The sequence below is a fragment of the Neophocaena asiaeorientalis genome, unplaced genomic scaffold, assembly GCF_003031525.2.
Source record: "Neophocaena asiaeorientalis asiaeorientalis breed wild unplaced genomic scaffold, Neophocaena_asiaeorientalis_V1.1 scaffold32, whole genome shotgun sequence".
NCBI lineage: Eukaryota > Metazoa > Chordata > Mammalia > Artiodactyla > Phocoenidae > Neophocaena > Neophocaena asiaeorientalis.
Window position 1 is genome coordinate 1,469,188 of NW_020185327.1, and position 22,114 is coordinate 1,491,301.

The window sequence follows — 22,114 nt, forward strand, 5'->3', positions numbered from 1 at the left end:
GAATATTCTGTTGAAATAGAACCAAAGGACGACTTTATAAGGAACCTTCAGATCAGGTGTTGCTTAAACATGGTTTCCAGTTTAAACTGTCAGGATACAATACCATTGTGCTTGTACAAGAAATGAATAGTTTGCTTCAGTCTTACAAAATGTTTTGCCAGTTTCCTTATTTAAGGAAAGTGATTGTTTTGTAATACCTGTTTTAGAGCTTGCCGACTTATTTTTGTGTATCTCGAGGAATTAGGGATTTTCTTTTTCTTTTGCATGCTGGTAAAAATGTGTCCTTACTGACCAGGTAACCTTTGCTGTTCAGTACCCCTTATCCCGCAGATGTGCACATTTCACAAGGTGACACGAGCTTAAGTAAATAAAATTGTATTGAAGAGTTTGGGGTTTTGCCATTTCATGACTAAGCATGTAAATGCGGGAGGATTCTGGACTCTGGCACTGCTTAGTGTCACTCTGTGAAACCTATGAACTCTCTGTGCTACAGTCACCGTGTTCTTTCCAAGTAATGATAGAAGCATGTTTTTTTCTTTTTCTTTTTTCTTTTTTTGAGGTAAAGAAAAAGCTACATATTATGTGGCACTCGGGTCAATAGATTCAGGTTTGGACCCAAGCCTGTATTTCATAATTGTTTCTAAAAGTTATTCTCTCCACACGAGGATGGAGTTTGGTGTATGTTTTCTCAGACTGATGAATTGATGCGATATAATATTATGAGTACTTGCTAGCAAAATAACATTTATTAACCAGCACTGCTGCTGTTAACCACCACGGTTTATTCTGTTCCTGGTAGCGTTTCAAGTGTTTGATGTATAGTCTCTCCTAATTCTCTTAACTCCCAAGAGGAGGGTACCCTTGTTGGCCCCCTTTCACAGATGAGGAACTGAGACACAGAGGGGTTTAGTACTTTGCCCAGGGCCCACACAGCTAGTTGTGATCTGACCAGGACTTGCCCCCCATATGTCACAGAGCTGGTGCTCATAACCAGAGGCCTGCAAATGCCTCTCCAAGGAAGGCTGTTAAACTTATTACAGCCAACTTTCTAACAGTTAAAACAGTGAGTTCATTAATCATTGGGATATTTCTGCAACAGAACAGCACACATGTTGACTAAGGAAAATGGAATACAGTTGTTAAGCCCCTTTCTTTTTTTTTAATTGATTTATAATTTACCTGTGAAGCATGAAGTATTTTATTTCTTTTTTATTGAAGTATAGTTGATGTACAACATTGTGTTAATTTCTGCTGTACAGCAAAGTGATTCAGTTATACATAGGAACGTTCTTTTTCATGTTCTTTTCCATGATGGTTTGTCACAGTATATTGAATGGAGTTCCCTGTGCTCCACAGTGGGACCTTGTTGTGTATCCATCCTGTATATGAAAGCCCCCTTTTTGTGACTTCATTCTGTGTCTGTTGAGAGAACGTTGTGTGAACTTCTTCGCTTCTGTTTCTGGTGCATGGTCGCGTGTGCATCGCATCCTGACGGGAGGCGTGACCCATCCTGCTGCTCCGCCCCCTCGGCGCGCCCCTGGCGTCCTTCCCGTGCCCAGTCTGTGGTGGCGACGGTGGCTCCCGGGGGCAGCGTGCACCCGGTGGCAGCGTGCACCCGGGGGCAGCGTGCACCCGGGGGCCGCTGGGTGCACAGGCAGCCCTCCTCCTGCGCCAGCGCCCCGCATGCAGCCCGGGGGTTGGCCCTCGCTGTCCATTCGTACCCAACATCATCTCTTTCCGTGAGGAAACACGGCCACGTTGGGAGCAGCCCCGCGTTCCCTTCGGTCTGTGGCCGCTGCTGTCTCAGGTTCTCGTGTGTTAACGCTGTGGGTGTTGCCGTTCCTTTTACCTGCAGCCTCTCGACGTCATTCCAGGTCCACTAGTGCTCTTGCCACGGCTGACTCTGTTGGGCAGTCAGGTGAACACGCGCTCATGCATGCCATGCCTGTCCACGCTCATTGTCACGCGCTCATTGTCACATCTGGTTCCCATCAGTGTCCGCTAGCACTTGGCATGTATGCACCTCATATTTTCTTTCCCCCCACGATGTGCTTCAATTTTTTTTTTTAAGTTGTTGAATGTTTATGGTCCTGTTAATAGGCCGTAGATGCTTTGTAGCCAGTTTGACGACATCATTTTTCCAGTGTTCGTATTTATGTTAAAACAAAACAAAACAACTGGATAGGGAAGCACTTCTGCCCCTCCTTTCACTCCCTCCCCCAGGAAAACAGCAGCCCCAGATAGGTGTCCTGAAGGGTCCCTCGGAGGAAGTGGGGTATGGACCTCATCCAGCAGAGGCTTTCGTCTCTCAGTCTTAACTTAATGCTAGTTACTACCATCCGGTTCTAATTACTTGGAGGTACTATTTAGTGACCAGATGTTTCAGATTATAGCAAACCTCATTTCACATGTATTGAAGGAAATGGATTGTCCTAAAGCATTTATGGAAAAACAAATCACGATTAGGATAATCAAGTCAGGCCAAAGGTAGCCTTTGCAGCCTGCAGAGCCGACACACTCCATCTCAGCCTCATTGTAACAGTACCCCAAATGCCCTGGTTAGCCTCTGGGGCAGAAAGTGAGCATACAATAATGCATCAGTTTGCCGGATTTAACTGGCATCATTTTGATACGCTAATAATCCCTAATGACTGTAGTTTTATCAACTGAGTACAAGGCATAATCTATTAAATCAGACTGTTGATGGTGACAACTGTGACCAATTTACTGAGTTAGTGTCTCTGTTTTTCCTCTAAATGAAGCCACCTATGCATTTTATTATGTATTCTCTGATTAGGATATTCCCCTGAAGATTATGGGCCAGACTGAGGGCACAGTCATATATATCCATCTCGTGGAAACTGGACAGTACCAGAGAGAACGTAGAGCAGATTTTGGTCTGGCGAAAACAAAAGGCTTATAAATTTTCTTAGGTCCAGACAAACATTTCCCCTTAAGTTTTGAAATTCAGTTATCTACGATGTATATCAGATGATCTGCAGTCACTGTGTATGGCAAAGCTGTATGCATCTGGGAAGCACAGAATAATTGCTTTGTTCTTACAGTTTTAATTTTGTGTGTGAAAAATCAGTATTATCCCTGGAGCAAGAATTGCTGGCATGAGACCTACTTTTTTTTTTTTTTTTTTTTTAAGATTCTGTTTTATTTACGTTTATGCTGGGTAATTTTTAAATGGCTTATAACTGAATTACTTTCATTCTGTTACTCATAAATCCCTTACTATCTACCCTTTTTTAATGGAAAAAAAAGAGACGTGAACAAAGATCATTTATAAAACTGTGTGTATAATAAATCTCAAATTTATAATGTTATTTCAGGTGATGATTTATATTCTAGAGAGAGAGAGAATTGTTTTGTTGTCTCTTTTTAGTTTATTTGGCACATTAAATCACCTTTTAAACATACACGTAATGGTGAAATTCAGTACGAGCAACAAGTGCATTAAAAAAGGGGATAGTATAACATACAATTTTTGTTTCCCTCTAAAAATTCATAACTATATAGCTTTTGATAGCAGTGTTTAAATCTTTTCCCCCTTTCTGTGGCAGTGGAATGTATAACGTTTCGAAGCTGACAATTTTAAAAAGTTAAATGACACTTCACTTTTAGAGCTCACCAGTTTGTAGATGATGTCTTGTTACCTACCCAAAATTTTAAATATATCATTTTATAGGAAAGATCAATTATGTAAAACCGACATTAGCTTTCTTTTATTTCTTTTTTTTTTCTAAATGCTTCATTAGTAGAATACGGCACATGCAGAGACTTTCCTTGTCCAAACAGTGTCTTATTTGTTAACAAAGAGAAAGCATTTTTAATCTTAACATTTTTCTTCCAAAGGTTTATTATACATTATAAGAACCTTTTACCGGACTGCTTTGTCTTGAGCTGCCACAGCTGTGAGCAGCAAGGCCTCACAAGGGCAGTGAGTCCCAAGCAATCTTAGCACTTCTTAAGGAAGGCTGGTCAGCTTACGTAATGGGACTTTTAAAAGTTAGTCTCTTTGGACTCAGCGCTTTCACTGCCATGGGCCAGGGTTCAATCCCTGGTTGGGGAACTAAGATCCCGCAAGCTGTGCGGCCAAAAAAAAATTAAAAAGTTAGTCTTTATTGTCCATGCTTGTTAACAGGCTTAGAATAGTTGTTTGAACTGCTAAAGTTGGAACTTGTTTTGCATTCTGTCCATTCGGTTGACACGTATAAAGATTATCATTTAAAAATCCTTTGAGGGACAGGAGAAATTTATATTATCTGAATGATTAATGTTTTGCAGCAAAGATACTAGCTTTTTGTGGTGAAGATTAAAGAATTTTAATAAACTGATTTTTAAATAGCCTTTGGTGACACAGGCCTCATGATGAACAAATACGTAACATTAATTGAGCTTAATAACAGTTAAACAGTAGAGACACTAATGAAAATTTGCACAGAGATCAATTTAATACATTTGTTTCAAATTTTAACTTTTTATGACACATTGCGTTAGAACTCATTGATCAAACCATGAAGCTTTCTAATCAGTTTGACCAAATGTCAGGGCCGCTAGCCTTTAGAGAGAATGCTGTATACATGAAAAGACTACCCTCGTGGCCCAGCCACCTTCTATAATAAGGTCCCCCCCATGTCTCAACACTTTTCAAAAATAGACTGTCATTAAAGAACCGTTTCAGTTGTCAGGATGCTTTTTGGCACGATCGTACTAAATGTGAACAGGGTGAACCTCTGCCACTGATAATAAGCAGGTCAGGTGTAGTTGAAACTACAAGTCAGGTGCAGTGAAAATTGACTAGAGATGCTTCCGTCCTCTGTCCAGTAAGTGGGACGAGGCCGGAGCCGTCGCAAAGAAGTGAAGACACGTGAATTAAAGTGACACATCTTTTGCTTTTGTTTTTTAACTAGACCGGTTTGGGCTCGGCCAGGCAGGAAGAATACCTGGCTCTGTGAATGCCATGCGGGTTCTGAGCACCAGTGCAGATCTGGAAGCTGCTGTTGCTGATGCTTTGGTAAGAGGCACGACGTGTGTGGAGTCTCTTTGAATTACTCACCTGCGTTTTTCTGTCTTAACAGGAAGTAGTCTCCAAACCAGGTCACTAAATCATCTTTGACACTCTTTAAACTGTGTAAATTTATATTATTATGCTTTTCTTCTTAAACTGTGAACTCTGTACGTAAGTGAAAACTGGCCTTACAAGACACAGTAGCATCAAGTATGTCTTCTGTGCTCCGCAGTATCAGTGAAGTTGTGATGACATCAGGCTTCTCTGATGTCATTGGGCTTCTTCTTTTCCTTTTTTATCTTTTTTTTTTTTTCAGCATTTCCTTTATTCCCTTCTATTGCTTCTGTTGCTTTACAGACTTTGATGGCATAGCCTAAGCATATCATTGTATAACAGTAGGTCATAGCGTTTGTGGTTTGAAAATCTTGCGTTTATTCCATTTCCCTCACTGGTTGTTCCATATGATTTTATGTTTGTTTGTTTAAATGAGTCCTTAAGTCATTATTTACGGAAACTTTCCCAGATTTTGAGGTCAACTCTGAGGATATGAAGCACTAGCGAAGTATGTTTTTGCACTGTTACAATGTAATATCTAAAAAAGCAACGTAAAGTGATTAGAAGTCCTTAAACTAATGGTTATAGCAAAGAATTCCTAAGTAGAATCAGCTTGTGGTCAAATGGTCTTTTAAAGATGCATTGCAGCTGGTAGTAACACAGCCTCTTGTACTTTCTGGTTTATGTGCTCAGCATTTAAAATAGACATTCTTTAGAACTTCCCGATCTCTGGTCTTGCTTGTACTGTTTTAAGACTTGTTCTCTTCTAATGAACAAAGGTAATAACCCCGCTTTCAGACCCTGAGGTTTTAAATCAAGCCCCGTTTCATCTGATCAAAACTTTATAGCGTGTGGCCACAGTGATCAGAACCCTGAGGTTTTAAATCCAGCCGTGTTTCATCCGATCAAAACTTTATAGCGTGTGGCCACAGTGATTCCAACTCTCATCCCTCCTGGCCCTCCCTCATTTATTCCTGCTCAGCCAGATTTCTCTGGCAAGCATCTGTGAGCAAGCAGTTTTCCGCTCTCCTCATGGTTTCATGGTGAGGGCTGCCCGGCCAGCTCTGTTCATCAGCCTTGTGTGCAGGAGGGCTTTTTCTGGCAGATAACTGGAGTTCAGGATAATTGCTTTAAGCAGGACTTTGACTAAAGAGTCATGAGGTGGTGCACAGTTCTGTGAAGCGGTTCTTCCTTCCAAGTTGCAGCACTTGGAATCTGTTTCTTACTCATTTTGGGACTTGAAGAAGTGGGGGCCAGAGGGGTAAGAAGTGATGGATGCGCAAAGCCCTTCCTCCGTGAGACACGGAGCACTTCGGTGGGGGGTGGGGGGAGGGGTACCGTGCCCAGAGTGCCAGGGGGCAGAGCAGGACTGGAGAGTCTGGGCTTTGCCTTCACCTGACTTGGGCTTTTCTCTGAGCTCCGGCTCCCCTTACACCCCCGCTGCCCTCACTACTACGTTTTGTCCAAACTGCTTGGTCTCTCCAAGTGACCTGCTCCAGAAGAGATTGCGCCGGGATGGTACACGGTCCTTGCTCGCAGAAAAGAAGTCCCGGGGCAGCATCTGTCCTAGGAGCAGGCGACAGAGTTAATAGCAGCATTAGGGATATACCTCAGTGCTATGTGGAGAGTTTCAGCAAAGAATTCCAGCAGATACCGGAAGGTCTCATAAGAGGCGTAGGAGGGTTAGGAAATGCCATTGTGAAAGCGTTCTTTGTTATTCGCTTGACACGAATCGCTTGCTAACCTGTATTTTTGGTTTGCTAAGATATGTTCTGCTGTACACTTTTGTTGCAAGAACGATCCCCACATATGCTTCTGACATAATTCTCTATGCTTTTTCCCCATCCTTCAATATTTTCCTGCCTACAGCTGTTAGGAGACTCCAGGAGCAAGGTACCAGGGCTTTAACTTTTGTTTTATGTTTTGTTTTTTTTTTTTCTTTTTCTTCTGTTGAGTATATTTCCTTTAGGAGCTGGTAAAAGCAACAAAAAAAGTAGCATCGTATAGAAATTCTGTTCTGAATTGTGACTTTGTGGAAACTAGTGACGCTGTTGCTAGTGATGGAACTGGTCATCTCTCACATTTGCCTCAGTGTTTTCGAATATCAAGCTCTGCCCCTTCTCCTACTAGCATTTCATTTTAGTTATTAACCTAGTTTGTGTCTCCTCTTATGTCGTTATTGATTCATGAATGGATACATTCAACATTTTTCTTATCTTAGGAATCTAGTTGATGGGTAAGTGAGATGACCATATAATTATCATCCTACCAAGGATCCTTTTGAGAGTGAGAGAGGGTGCTGTTAATAATTATGCCGGGACAGTAGGTGGAAGGCAGAGCTGTCCCGGTGTACAAGTCACATTCCTAGAGAATTACATCAGTACAGTTTAAGCCAGTAGCTATTTGTTTTTCTCTTGGACAAACCGTATTTTATAAGTTTTATCTATTTTATGTAGCTGTTGCTAAATTATATAGGGATTTAACTTACAGTTTTATATTCAGAGGTAAGAGAAATGAATGACATGGGTATTCTAGTCTACAGAAGGCCTATTAGTGTGGTAAAACTTTAAGTCCTTAATAAAAACAGTTTAGATCATTTAGGAATCCTTGTATGTAGGACACTCTGCCACTGACATTGCAGTGTCAGACGTTCTTAAGGAAGCATGGCTATTCAAACAAATTTACTCACAGACCATGCTCAAGATAGATTGCTTTTGATTGGGAAGGGGCTGGTGGGCGCTCATACTTAAACGGTGCGTCAGGTGCCGAGCCGGGCTGTTTAACATATAATTCCACTTAATCCTGACAACAAGCCTGTGAGAAGGATAATCGTTGTCATCTCAAAGATGGGGAAACTGAAGCAGACAGCTGAGGAGGCTTTCTGAAGTCACACAGCCAGTCTGTCTTACTGAGAAGGCCACGCACCGCGCTAGAGATCGTGCTCTTTCCTCTGCTGTGGGCTGCTCTGCTTGTTACTCACCCTACGTCTGCTTTTCTGTTTTTACTCCCCTCATCTGTAAGCGCAGGGAAAGGGCGGTGCATGCGCCTGTGTGTGTCTACGTTTAGCTCTCTGTCGTTGGTTTTGTTTGGTGAAACTCACGTCACCTGTCCGTGTCTCCCCCGACCCGTCCTTGGATCTGGCAGAAGAAGCCCGTGAGGAGGAGGTATGAGCCGTACGGGATGTATTCCGACGATGACGCCAACAGCGACGCGTCCAGCGTGTGCTCCGAGCGCTCGTACAGCTCCCGGAACGGGGGCATCCCCCACTACCTGCGCCAGACCGAGGATGTGGCCGAGGTACTCAACCACTGCGCCAGCTCCAACTGGTCCGAGCGGAAGGAGGGGCTCCTGGGCCTGCAGAACCTGCTGAAGAGCCAGAGAACACTGAGGTGAGGGCAGGAGGCCAGGCTTGTGAGCTCAGGCTGAGTCCCGTGTTGCCCTCCCGGGGCCTTACCCGGGCCCCCGTCATCTCAGGAGTTCTTAACTTTAGTGCCGCTGGGGCAGGCACTAAAGGTGCTGGGAGGGCTAAGTCGTGGTCCTTGCCTTCCGTAGAATTTGAAATATCCGGCAAACACTTTGTAACTGATTAGGTTTAGAAAGCATTTGGTTCCCTATGGCTTACACTTGTCTATTAGGTGTTATTTGAGAAATCTCGGTACAGTTTGCAATTTAGGTCAAAAGTAAAACAGGTCTGCAGGTTGGGACGGTTTATTACACTTTAGAGTCATGGATAAAATGATACCAGCCTCAGTCTAAAGTGTTCTGATACACATAGGCGTAGGTATAGTTTATAAATATGCAGAGTAGAGAGATACTCAAATAGGGTACTCTAAAGTACTCTTCAGCTTTAGAACTGATTATTTTTGCTTTTTTTCTTTGTTTCTATATTTCATAAATTTTCTAAAATGAGCGTGTATTACGTATACCAAAAATATGTGTTTAGACCATATTTCCTCAAATCTAAGGCACCACTGACACACCATTATTTTATATCTGAGAAGAAATGCTGCTTATTAAACCATGACAGTACTAATAGGTCATTGCTTATAAGATGAATCTCAAAATTACAGAGATGTTTGAACTACACTATATTATATTCTTCGGGTAACTTTTTTTAAAGCTGTGTGGTGAGACTGGATAAATGTCTGTGGTCATGGATGGCTCCGCAAAGCCATGGGAGCATTGACTGACGAATCACTGGGCTTCAAGCACGGCTGTCCAGTCAGTCTGGCCCCTGCCTTATTCCTTCCTGCCGCCTTCCCTCCCCACCCCCCGGCCCCCCTTGTTCTTTTCTGTGCATGCGTCAGGAGAAATTTTGCCACATGCGCTCTGAAGTGCAGGTCCTCTCTGGTGCGCTAGTGACCTGTCAAAAAACAGAAAAAAGGATTTGCTGTCATCATTCGTCAAGAATCTGCTCAATTCTCGCGGCCCCAGTTTCTTGATTCTTAGTGTTCACCAAGTATCCATTGAATAATCTCTAGAAATCTGTTGATTAGCGTTGGTCTGATCTAGATTTCATTGTTAGCAATGTTAAAGGATCACCCAACCTGAGAGGGATGATTTGGGGAAGAAGGTGAGTCTTTCTAATGAAACCTTGAAGCAGAAATGGGATTCAGTAGTACAGTTCAGGGTAAGAAAAGTCACAGGGGCACCGACATGAAATGCGTGTTTGCTTTGTCTCAGGCACAGTTGCAGGTAGGGTGTGTTCTTTAATCCTTTTAGCAGCCGCTTGGTTCACTGAGATGGATACAAAGATATCAGAGTTCTTTGGCTCTAGCAGAACTGAGATTAAAATCCAGGTCTGTCTGACCCCGAAGCACATGCTTTTTCCTAGTTGATCCCATTGCCTTTCATTTGTGGTGGTGGAAACACGCCTGCAACGAGGTGAGCAGGATGTGGCTCGTGGCTTTGCCACGCCCACATGTGTGAACTCAGGTGATCACGCTCTGAGATTCAGTTTCACTTTAGAATGAGAGCAAGACGATCGCGATTTTTTTATTCCTGTGCAGTTCCATCATAAATTAAAATTTAGATAATTGATTTGTGAAGAAAGGACTTTGTTATATAAAAATTATATAAAGCTTATGTAGTGGAATGAAATAAAAGGATTTCGAGAAGCTGTAACTAATTTCAGTATTGGCTTATTAAATATTAAATTTATTTATTTCTATTTTGTTTCCTCTAGTCGGGTGGAGTTGAAAAGATTGTGTGAGATTTTCACCCGAATGTTTGCTGACCCTCACAGCAAGGTAAGGTCTGGGGAACCTGCCTACTTGTGTTCCTCTCTGCATGTCTGCGTGGGCCACATAATACACGACTTCAGAGTGGGATACCAGCCCCGCAGCACAGTGTAGACCTTACAGACTGAACCCCAATTTCAGCAATAGTTTGTTATGGCTTCTGAAAACGGAATTCTTAGAAACTTCCAATGTCCATACAACATCAAGTTAAATAAAGTGTGTTTCAAGTAAGGGTTACCATGGGGAGAATGAGATGTAGTCTTTTACTTATTCAGCAAATATTTTCGCATACTTAGCCAAATGGTGGGCTGGGTGCTAGGATGTAACAGTGTGTTATAATATAATGCCTTCCTGAAAAAAGTTACAGTAGTGAAGAAAATAATCAAGTTATGTAATTCTTTGCGGGGGGGTTACCCATGTAGAATTTGTCTATATGGGATGAGATAGAAAATTGGAAGCATTTATAAAATGGATTTACTGAAGAACCACATTAAGTATTTCTCCAGACACCAATAGAATTGCCGCCTCTAAGTATTTGCTGAATGGTGGTCGCTTAGCTGGTGCCTACACCTCCTGGGGACCGGAGGAGGACTGCCTTTTGACAAGGACTCCCTGCTGAGGGGAGAGCACCCAGGAGTGAGGGACAGGCCCTTTCTAGGAGTGGAGCTGAGAGCGGGACCCTTGACAAAAGTTCACTTGGAGTCTAGATTGTAAATAAATACCATTTTTTGGGAGGAAGGCTTTGCAGGCTGTTGCTGTTCGATGGTTTTAGAGAAAGAAAAAACAGAGGAATGAAGATATCGGGAAAGTTAAAGTGTAAAGGACAGAAACTGAAGTAGAAATTGAGGGAACCAGAAATCAGCACCAGCAAATCTTAAATGCTTGATGTGCAAGACTTAACTGTCTTACACTATCATTTTCCTAGTAAAAATGGTCTCTTCTAAATAAATCCTCCTGGGGGAAAGAAACCTGTGGTGGCCAGAAAGTCTAGCCAGTTACTGTGATCCCCCTTCTTTTCCTACACTTTCGTCCTCACAGGAATTGTCTGTGAAGTGTCAATCATCCATCCATCTGTGCAGTCATTCAGCATTTACTGAGCACCCACTCTGGGCTAGGGATACAGAAAACAACACAGGACCCCTCCCTGCCTTTTGAAATGCTCACGGGAGCATAGGAGAATGAATGCGGGGTGTTCCTTTTTGGGGCGGGGGCAACAGTTCTCCTCAATATTGGTCTTAAAGCATGTCTTAAAATTCCTGTTATGACCCTCACAGCAAGGTTGACATGATTCAGAGTATTAATAAAATCCAAGAAACGTTGAGTTTAAGGGACAGGTAGATATCCAAAGATATAATTATCAAGATTTTCTCTAAGATAGTATTAAAAGCAGTAAGATTTAAAGCATAAGCATAAGATTCATAAGATGTACAGCATAAGGGATATTAGATGGATTTGGACATGGATGAAATTTCTGTCACCTGTCACCTCTAGATTGCTGATTCAGAACCAGAATGTGAGGATAAAGAAGGAAATTTGTTTCCATCAGAAGGCTCTTGTACAGTGAGTTTGCAGGTCTCAGTTTAGTAAATACTTGCTACCTGCCTTTGTGCTAAGCCAGGAAGCCCACAGCTGGGGCTCATTGACTTCTTTCTGAGCTGTCTCACGGGAGACCCCTGGTGGTTAATAGTTGCTGAGCTAGAACCGAGTAGGTCTGCGATAGCCGAGTTGTCCCAGGAGAGCAGGACTCATTTACCAAGTAGGGTGCACAGTGCCACCGCTAACCTCTCTGAGACTGGTTCAGGGGTGATCCACCGTGAGCTCTGTCTCACCGTAGGGAGCAGTGGTGATCACACAGCAGCGTGAGGATTATGTCAACTGTCGGTGTCTTTCATCCCAAGCCATAATCTTTTATAAAGATTGATATGGCTCTTGTAATATCTTTTCATAAAGATAATACTTTATAAATATCTGACCGGACATACATCAAAATAGATGACTGAAATGAAAAGCAATATATATGCAAGTTTTTTTTGCCCTCATCCTGTAATAGTTTTTGTTGAATGCTAGGTGATGAGCAATAATAGTATAGAATTATGATGGTTAAAAGGTTTTTTAAAGAAAAAGAGGGAGAGAGAAAGGAAAGAGAGAGAGGGAGGAAGGAAGGAAGGAAGGAAAGGAAAAAGGAAAGGAAAGAAAAGAAAGGTCTCCAGGATTAGACTCATATTTTCAGCAAAGTTAATTTCTCTCTGTACTGAATTTTAAAGGCATGTAGAGGGAGGGGAGAGTTATTTCGTCAGTTTGTAGCCTTTTCAGGCCTTTTAAGAAACTGCATGAAACTTGTATGACTTCACTGTGGACTAACATGGAATCTGTTTCGTTGCATGGCCTGGTTTGCGGTGGAATTCACACCAGAGAGTAAGTTCCGACCCCTTTTCCTTTATCTGTTCTTGTTACTGCGTTTGCCTCCTATGCCATGTCCAGTTGTGGACAGTGTCAACCCCAGTTACGATTCTGGACAAAGCCAAGATGGGTATTTTTATCATTTTGGAGACTTGGGAGGAAATCATGAATTAAATATGTGAAATACTTGGTTTCCATTTGTGTCTAGGTTTTCAGTATGTTTTTGGAGACTCTTGTGGATTTTATAATAATTCATAAGGATGACTTGCAAGACTGGCTTTTTGTTCTTCTCACACAATTGCTTAAGAAAATGGGAGCAGATTTGCTTGGATCTGTGCAAGCGAAAGTTCAGAAGGCTCTCGATGTCACAAGGCAAGTGTTTGGGGGCAAGATCGTTTTTTCCCACCTTTTGAGGTAAAACTGACATACAGCATTGTGTAAGTTTTAAGTGTATAATGTGAGGATTTGATACATGTATATATTGCTAAATGATTACTGCAATGTCAGTTAACACATCCTTCACCTCACATAATTACCATTTTTTGTTGCTTATGCGGTAAAAGCAGTCAAGATATGTTCTCTTAGCAAGTGTTATAACTGTAATGGGAAGTTTGTACCCTTTGACCAACATCTGCCCATTTCCCTCACCCCACTAGGCTCTGGCAACCACTCTTTGTTTCCATGGGTTTGACTTTTTTTTTTTTAAGATTCCACATATAAGTGATATGTAGTATTTGTCTTTCTCTATCTGGCTTATTTCACTTAGCACGATGCCCTCAAGTTTCATCCATGTTGTCACAAATGGCATGATTTCCTTCTCTTTTATGACTGAATAATATTCCATTTATATGTACACCGCATTTTCTTTATCCGTTCATCCATCAACACACTTAGGTTGTTTCCATGTCTTGGCTGTTGTGAATATGGGGTTCACTTGCTGCAGTGAACATGGGGTCGGATATCTCTTTGAGATACTGATTTCATTTCCTTTGGATATATACCTAGCAGTGGGGTTGCTGGCTCATATGGTAGTTCTATTTTTTTTTTTTTTTTTGGCTGCGCCACGTGGCTTGCGGGATCTCAGTTCCCTGACCAGGGGTTGAATGTGGGCCACAGCAGTGAAAGTGCTGCGTCCTAACCGATAGGCCGCCAGGGAATTCGCTAGTTCTAATTTTCTTGTGGAACCTCCATACCATTTTCCATAGCAGCTGCGCCAATTTTCATTCCCACCAGCATTTGTTATCTCTTGTCTTTTTGATGATGGCCATTCTAACAGGTGTGAGGTGATACCTCATTGTAGTTTTTATTTGCATTTTTCTAATAATTAGTGATGTTGAGCACCTTTTCATGTACTTGTTGCCCATTTGTATGTCCTCTTTGGGAAAATGTCTACTGGTGGGGCGGGGGCACTAGACCATTTTGGTACTACGGGAGTCTTTGTAGGTGGTTTCTTGTCATTTTGTTACCTGTGGCTTTTGTCACCCACTTGAATATCTACTTTCTTACTTAATTCCCACATTCTCTTATTAACATATATGTTGAAATATCCCAACAATCCATGAGATGAAATGCCCATATCTTCCTTGAGTTGACATTATTTTTGTGAATACCTAAGACAAATGTAAAAAAAAGAAAAAAAATTGAAAATTGATTCTCTTCTCTTTAAAAAACACTTTAGAATATTTATGAGCATCCTTCTGAAGACCTTAGTATTTTTACGACTTCAGCCTCTTGTAAGGCACACTAGAAATATTTCTGTTCATGTGTGGTGTAGGGTTCCCGTTCATCCAGGAATAGTTTCTATTAACAGTTCATTGGCTAGAGATGATAACACACTTAACAATATTTGTAGCCCATCTGGCCTTTATGAGAAAAGAAAAGCTACTGAGACTCAGAAAAAGTGTAAAAAAACTGACTCTGTGCCATTATTGTTTGGAAACAAACTTCTGACCGTTGCCTGTGCAATAGTAAATCCTCGACACACGAGTGTTAGAAATTGAATGATCTCAGAAGATGGTTCGCAGTAATGTCTTGGTTGTGATTTGGTGGATGACGGCGGGGAATGTGTCAGACTGCTGAATTTTTAAAAGAATAAACAGATGTCTCCAGGTCACTCAGAAAATCATCAGCAGCATAGTAACTTTTATATGACCCGTTACTGCAAACTGGGATATGAGTAGGTATCATAGAATTGTCAAAATGGAAGGACCTTTCTCATTTCATTATAAAATTAGGAAACAGAGAGTAACTTGACACACCCGGAGCCCCACTTCCTGCTCGTGGCAGCCCGGGAGCCAGCATCCAGGAGAGCCGGTTGTCACTCTGTGGTGTGTCCTGTGGTCGCCGGCTGGCCTGAGGGAGAGTGTGGAGGGCATCACACTGCCCCGTCATCGTCCCCCACGCTTGCATCTGTTAGACGTCTCTGGCTGCCAAGCCTACATTTGTTCCTCTGCACTGTGATGCCAGCTTTTCTTTTGGTCCCCATCCCCGGAGGTCTGTGTAATTTGTGCTGCTATAGAATTTTATTATCCAAGTAGATTTCCCTTTAGATTTTCAGTGAACTCAGTGTAACGTACTGTATTTGCAGTAAGGCAAGGGACCTAGGCCGGGGAATTCCCCAGAATTCCTTCTTGCTTCCCAAGAAGGCAAGCAGACATTCATTGCACCATCCCTCCTGTGGGTGACTAAGTGTAGTGCAGTTGGGGGACAGTCCTCTACACCAGTGGATTCTTCACAGTTTGGCCAGAGGTTGACTAGAGGGGCTGAGCTGACGCAGCTGATGATACACGAGCGATGTAAACGGCAGGGTGGTTATGCGAGAGGCTGGGGAGCTGCGGTGAGTTGTGGTCACAGGGGATGTGGGCCCAGTGGTCCAGGCTTTTCAAGAAAGGTCAGAAATGTGGATTAAGGCAAGATATTCCAAGATATATTTTTAAAAATGACACTGTGAAAGCCAAGGAAAACATTTGTAAGCCAGATTTTAGCCTGTAGATTGCTTCCTTTGGCTGCACTCGACAGCAGGGCGCAGCTCCAGCTTAAATACACCCATTACTCAGATGTATTCTCCATCCTCCCTTTGCTGTAGAAGAAAGGAGAGGTGTTCTGTGTGTGGTTTGTGTCTTTGATGTGTGGCCAGTATGAGTCACTTAAATCATATATACTAAGATGCGCTTTGCTTTCAGAGGTGGTCCTCAGAGCTTCCTGGGTACAAAATAGATGTGGGAGAAAAGGATGTGCTGTTGGTCAAGTTTACTTTTTATTAGTAATTATGATGGTGGTACTACTAGTAACTAGTATGTGCCACACACTTTATGTTTTTCTTGTATTATTTCATTTAAATTTCAAATCAGTCCTGTAATCTGAAAGATTCGAACCTGCGTCCCTTTTCTTTCTACTATCCTTCCGTACACTGAGATTCATCTCTAAGGGAGTCTAAAAGAAAGTGATGCAGTCACTCAGCCTCAATTGGAATAGATCTTTGCGTTGCATTATCTTTCCTGTTAGCATGGAAGGGACCTCTGCATTAGGCACAAGGGCTCCTTCAGGCAATTTTAAACTCACACTAGTAATTGTGGCTTTTTAAGGGAGAGGGCACTGACTTTCGCTCGCCAAGAGCCCTCAGGGTTACTCAGTTGGATCAAAAATGTGAGAGGACCACGAGAAATGAGATGAGTCGCAGGCGAGAAGTGGAGCCGGAGTGGGGCTCTTGGGGTCCCAAGGCTCCTGTGTGTGTCTGTAGCTGGAGAGGGCTGTCTCTGGGTGAGCGTCCCACGGGCGCTCTTCTGTAGTGACCGCACAAAGCCAGCTCACGGGCGGTTACCCAGCGAGGACCCTAGGAGCTGTGCAGGCAGCTTCAGCAAGGGCAGCTGCAAGCAGCCTCATCGGGATGTAAAAGTTAGATTTGGGCGATGGAAGTGTTTCTCACGTGAGCAGTATTCCGAAAGGTACCTGGAAAGAAGACAAGCAGATCCCAAGAAGGCAAGCAGACATTCATTGCTCAGTTTATGTGTTTCAGGACTTTTAACAAGATTTCCCCTTTTCTAAATTTTCTAGGGAATTCCCTGGCGGTCTGGTGGTTGGGACTCGGTGCTCTCAAGTGCCGGGCCTGGGTTCCATCTCTGTTCCGGGAACTAAGATCCCGTGCGCCATGCGATGCAGCCAAACAAAAACCAAAAAACAAAACAAATAAGTTTTCTATGTAATGTGTATTACTTTAGTATTTACATAAAATGAAAAGTAATATTTAAAAAATATAAACGTGCTTGCTTTTTACATATGTTAGAGGAATCTATAATACTGTATTTTTGTTTCTTATATGATTTTACATTGTTTTTTGTAATAAGTCTTTCTTTTAAAATACTTTTTTTTTTTAAACCTAGGGACTCCTTTCCGTTTGATCAGCAGTTTAACATTTTGATGAGATTTATTGTGGATCAGACCCAGACTCCTAACCTCAAGGTCGGTAACCATTTGTCATTATAGTTCAACCTCGAGAATTCAAATTTGCTGAAAATATACTTGCTTATACATGACTCATATTTGGCTATTGTGAGTAAATCTGCTGTGAGCAACATGTTTCCATTTCTCTTGGTTCAGTACATAGTAGAGAAGTTGCTGGTTTATTGGGTAGGGACATGCTTGACTTTATTTTAAACTGCCGAAATGGTTATATCAGATTATATTCCTTCCAGCGGTGTCTGAGAGCCCCAGTCGCTCCACGTCCTTACCAACATCTGGGCATTGTTACAATGTTTCACATTAATATTTAATGTAGAGAATTTTCATGTGTTAAAATAGGTATCTTATTGGAATGGTTTTAATGTTAACGTCGTAACACATGAAAAATGAATTGACATGTTTTATAAACATCATACCTATAAGAATGAACTAATGGTATTAGAAGGAGGATGTGCTCCTCTTTGATCACTAATTTTGCTGAGGGTTTTAGGAGAGGCCCAATAAATAATAACCCTTTTCTCCTGATGTCAAAACCAAGTGAGACCTCGGTGGGGAAGTTAGAGCAGAATTATCAGCTTGAATTACCTTCAGTGCTGCCTTGCAAGACCTGGCCTAGAGTGGCTGAAAAATAAAACTCACACAGAGTTGTACTTGCCCCGCGGTCGGTGGCAGAGCTGGAGGTCCCCCTGGTGCCTCCACCCCTCACCCCAGCGGGGGCTCCTGCCCGGCACGTGTCTTGCGGCGTCTGTGAGGAGCAGAGCCTGCCTTCTCTGCAGGCCCGGCAGTCACAGAGGGAAGAGGATTAGGCTGCAGGCCTCCCTTCTGTTCCCAGGCTTCCCTGTCAGTCATCTCATGCTTTTTCACTGCTGGAGGGCCCCTGCATGTAGGAACATAAATCCAGGAGAAAGGTGGTGGTGTCCCCTCAGTAGTGTGTTCTTTTCTCTGAGCACCAGTTAAGAGTTCCGTTCAAAGATTTATAAAGTGTACCTACTGTTTATAATTGCTGGATCTTTCAGGTCAAAGTTGCAATCCTGAAGTACATCGAGTCTCTTGCTAGGCAGATGGACCCAACAGATTTCATAAACTCTAGTGAGACAAGGCTTGCTGTTTCCAGAATTATAACCTGGACGACAGAACCAAAGAGTTCAGACGTGAGAAAGGTATGTCCTTAGGCACGCGTCACGAAGAGGCATTTATGGGAACTTGTAAACCACCCACAAGCCTACACGCAAACCACTATCGCTCCTTTTCTAGAAAACCAAGGCTCTGCTCCTGTCCCTCCAGCTCCGTCTAGTTGCAGCCTTTGAAGATCAAAATGAAAATCTGAAATCTTGTATCATGGGAGACACCCTGATAGCAAGATGTTGTGTTTTTTTTTTTTTTTTTCAATCACCTAAAGAGAAATATTTGCTATTTTCTTCTGAAATGGCATGTTGAAAGGCATATAACACAGTGGAGGGAGCACGGGACCCTGTTATTTCTATTCTTAGGTAGTATTCTGCCTTAGGACTACTATGAAGATGAATTCATATATGTTAAAAGCATGATCCATTCCTGACAGGTTATAAGCACACAGGAAGTGTAAGTTATCACTCTCTTCGTTGTTTCTATTATTCTCTTCCTGTCAGTGTCCTGTTCTTCTACACTTGAGTTTCACACATGGCCATTGTTCTTTTACTTTATATATAAGCAAGCTAGCCTTTCAAAGTTACTGATAAAACCAGATTTCTTAGTTCTGGTTTCAGACTAAAAGTACTTGATTTTGGTTATTTGTATGTAATCATGAACTTTGTTTTTTTTTTTTTCTTCTCTTTTTTCCCCCGTAGTATACTCCTTCCACCGCCAAACGTGCCAAAATAGTCCTTTGGCCTTGGGGTAGAGTTGGTAACGTGGACCACTTGGGTCGAGGCGGGGTTAAGGATGAGTCCAAGAGGTAGTTAGCGAGGTTGTTGTGGTTCCAAATGCCCCTGAACACCTAGCTCCTGCTCTAATGGAATCCAAGGAAGGGAACCAAAGAACCACCTGCAGGGTTTCTTTGGGAAGGTCACAGCCAATGTAATTCTCCAGCCATTGTACAGTAATAAACTAAGTTGTCCAAGGTCAAAGAAACAAGGATGAATTTTATTAAAGCACTCATTCAAAATTACTGTTCTAATAGTAAATAATAGTAAAATAATATTTTTGATTTATGATCTGTTTGTAAAATGTTTCAATATTTATTGAAAGAGCATTTCACTGGCAACCTTTAATTTAACCATTAAGCCTCTTTGGGACTTGGGAGGTGGTGGCATGATTTGGTTGATTGGAACGTCAGAAAGATATTTGTGTTACAGTTTTCAAAGTCACAGATCAACCAAGAAATACAAGAGCCCAAGTACAACTTCCTATCTTTAGTCATAACACGTTGAGTACGTGTGTCTATATGAGTATGTGTTTTTGTAATTGAAGGTTACTGAAGGGTTCCCTCCCATGGGGCTGGAAGATGTTTTAGACATGGCACGTTATTATCATGATTAGGGCCTGTATGGGAACAGCCAGCTTTGGTCATTATGGCTACTTTCTCTGGACATGCACATTAAACATTTGAGCTCGGATTTATTGTCCTAACCTTTCTAATCAGGACACTAGAGGAATGTTTTTCCTTGAGTTATCTAGCCTGGGGCATCAAAACACTGCCTCCAGTATCTGCCCGCAAGTCTTCCCCTTCCCCATTGTGAGGACTGCCAAACACCCCACCTTCAGGCTGAGGTCGAACCTGGCCTCCGGGACAGTAATCCCGGCCCCTCAGAGGAAGCTGAAAGGCTTTACGTCAGTAGTTCTCAGTCCTGGCTGCAATGAAAACTAACCTGGATGGCTGTGCTCTCCCTGCAGTCACTTGACTTCACTGGTACAGAGTGGAGCATGGACGTTGCTCTGTGTCTGGTCGGGGCTCCTCCCACTCTTGGCTGATCTTTAATGCAGTGTTGAGGCCCATCAGTTTAGACCGTTCCCCTGGGACTGAAGCTCAGGCACGCAGGCTGCTGACGTAGTCTTGACCTGGTTGCCGCTAATTCTCTCGGGACCCAGCCTGGGCCCTGGGTGTCTTCAGGGCGAGGCCTGGCCCTGCCGTTCCCCGTGCCTCCTCCACCTCTCTTCTTTTGTTCACCCTGCATGCTCAGCACCTAGCACAAGACCTGTAAAACAAAGTAGGCATTTAGTAAGTATTTTCAGTGAATTAATGAATGATAAATACCCAGAGAGAGGGCTTCCCTGGTGGCGCAGTGGTTGAGGGTCCGCCTGCCGATGCAGGGGACGCGGGTTCGTGCCCCGGTCCGGGAGGATCCCACATGCCGCGGAGCGGCTGGGCCCGTGAGCCATGGCTGCTGAGCCTGCGCGTCCGGAGCCTGTGCTCCGCAACGAGAGAGGCCACAACAGTGAGAGGCCCGCGTACCGCAAACAAACAAACAAAAAAACCCAAAATCTCTCTTCAGCAAAACTATTCGTCAAAAATGAAAGATAAATTAAAATGAAGCCAGCAGGAGACTCTCATTTTAATCTCTCTGCCTCTTTAAAAAGGGCTCATCTGATTATCACCACACAGGATAATCTGCCCTTTAAGTCAGCCAATTAGGGAGGGACTTTAATTATACCTGCAGAACCCCTTCTGCCATGTAACGTAATTATGGGAGTGAAGTCCATCACACGCGTAAGTCCCGCTCACCCTGGGGGAGGGCTGTAAGGCTTACCCACCAGAAGGCAGGGACCCTGGGGCCCACCTTACACTCTGCCTACCAAGGCTTTGGTTTTCGGCGGCCTGGCATGAGTCTTCCATAGTTAGTTATTCGGTAGTTCCTTAGCTCTTACCTGAATAGGGAGCTTTTTTACCTAACTATGCAAATTGTAATGAGGTTCATTTTAGCAGGTGCATCTCTGCATTCTGAGCACCCGGTGAAATTTTTTTTTTCATCCTCGAAGATATTCGTGGATTAGATTGTTTGGCTTTCAGTTGTATCCATCGAGCACTCGCTAGGATAGGCTTGTTAAAGCACAGTATTCAAATACGTGTTCTTTTGCCCCATACAGGTGAATCCTTCCTGGAGATAGAGCCGCTTTTATTTAAATGCTCTGTTTTGCGGTTCCATCCACTGGATATTTATATAAATGTACATGCTGTTGTAAGTGATGCACCTGCCTTATCCAGGAATTTGAGATGTGTTCTAAGGATTGTCTAAATGAATGTAGTGCCTAAGTAAATTAAAATACTTAGAAATTGTGATATGGTATATATCACTCTGTGCTAAGATTTTAAATTGTCATCACTGTTATTTTAAATCTGCAAGGAAAGAAAACAGGCAGCATTTTCATCTGGATGATTTAGTGCACTAAAGATTTGCTTGCTTATCTCTTCTAAGTAGACATACGTTTTGCCTCGCCTGTAATTTGCAGAGTTATTAAGAGGTTGTATCAGGTGCTAGGGAAATCTTGGTGATTTTCATGATCAGAAAAGCACTTTCTGATCATGAACCAAGTTCTCCTGTTGGTGCTGACTTAATTTCCTAAGAGTAGGGCAAGGTTACATTCTAAATACTAGAAGAGCCCTACAGTCGGAAATCTATGCAGTAAACTCTCATATTGACCCTATCCTTAGAGAATATTAACTTTATACAAACAGTACTCGGGAAGTTTGCAGGCAGTGCAGCGCCTCCTCGGTGTATCTCCTGTTTGGGAAACAACTTTAGACACATTTTAAGCTGACAAAACTCTTGATTCACTGACTTCAGTGTTTTTGATACTGTGTTTCTCTTTTTATGTCAGTGTTCTGGGGTGTTTCCTCTCAGAGTCGGGTGTTTGAATATTTAAGATGTTGAGGGAGAGAGGAAACACAACCTAAACCAAAACACGAGCCAGTCGTCAGGAGGCGCGCTTGCCTGGCTGGGACTGACTTGGATGGATGGAAAAGCCCCAC

General features: G+C 42.7%; 1 protein-coding gene across 6 annotated transcripts in view; it reads left to right on the forward strand.

The window, feature by feature from the left end:
* Positions 1 to 22,114, forward strand: part of CLASP1 (cytoplasmic linker associated protein 1) — a 270,131-nt gene that overhangs the window by 193,914 nt on the left and 54,103 nt on the right. For 5 of the 6 annotated variants that reach the window (XM_024734467.1, XM_024734468.1, XM_024734469.1 and 2 more), the window contains 8 exons: positions 4,920 to 5,023; positions 6,941 to 6,964; positions 8,216 to 8,460; positions 10,257 to 10,320; positions 12,724 to 12,726; positions 12,920 to 13,083; positions 17,091 to 17,169; positions 18,186 to 18,329. In XM_024734467.1, coding sequence (XP_024590235.1) covers positions 4,920 to 5,023; positions 6,941 to 6,964; positions 8,216 to 8,460; positions 10,257 to 10,320; positions 12,724 to 12,726; positions 12,920 to 13,083; positions 17,091 to 17,169; positions 18,186 to 18,329 — 827 coding nt within the window. The remainder of the gene's footprint in view (positions 1 to 4,919; positions 5,024 to 6,940; positions 6,965 to 8,215; positions 8,461 to 10,256; positions 10,321 to 12,723; positions 12,727 to 12,919; positions 13,084 to 17,090; positions 17,170 to 18,185; positions 18,330 to 22,114) is intronic. The other variant, XM_024734471.1, reaches the window with a different exon arrangement.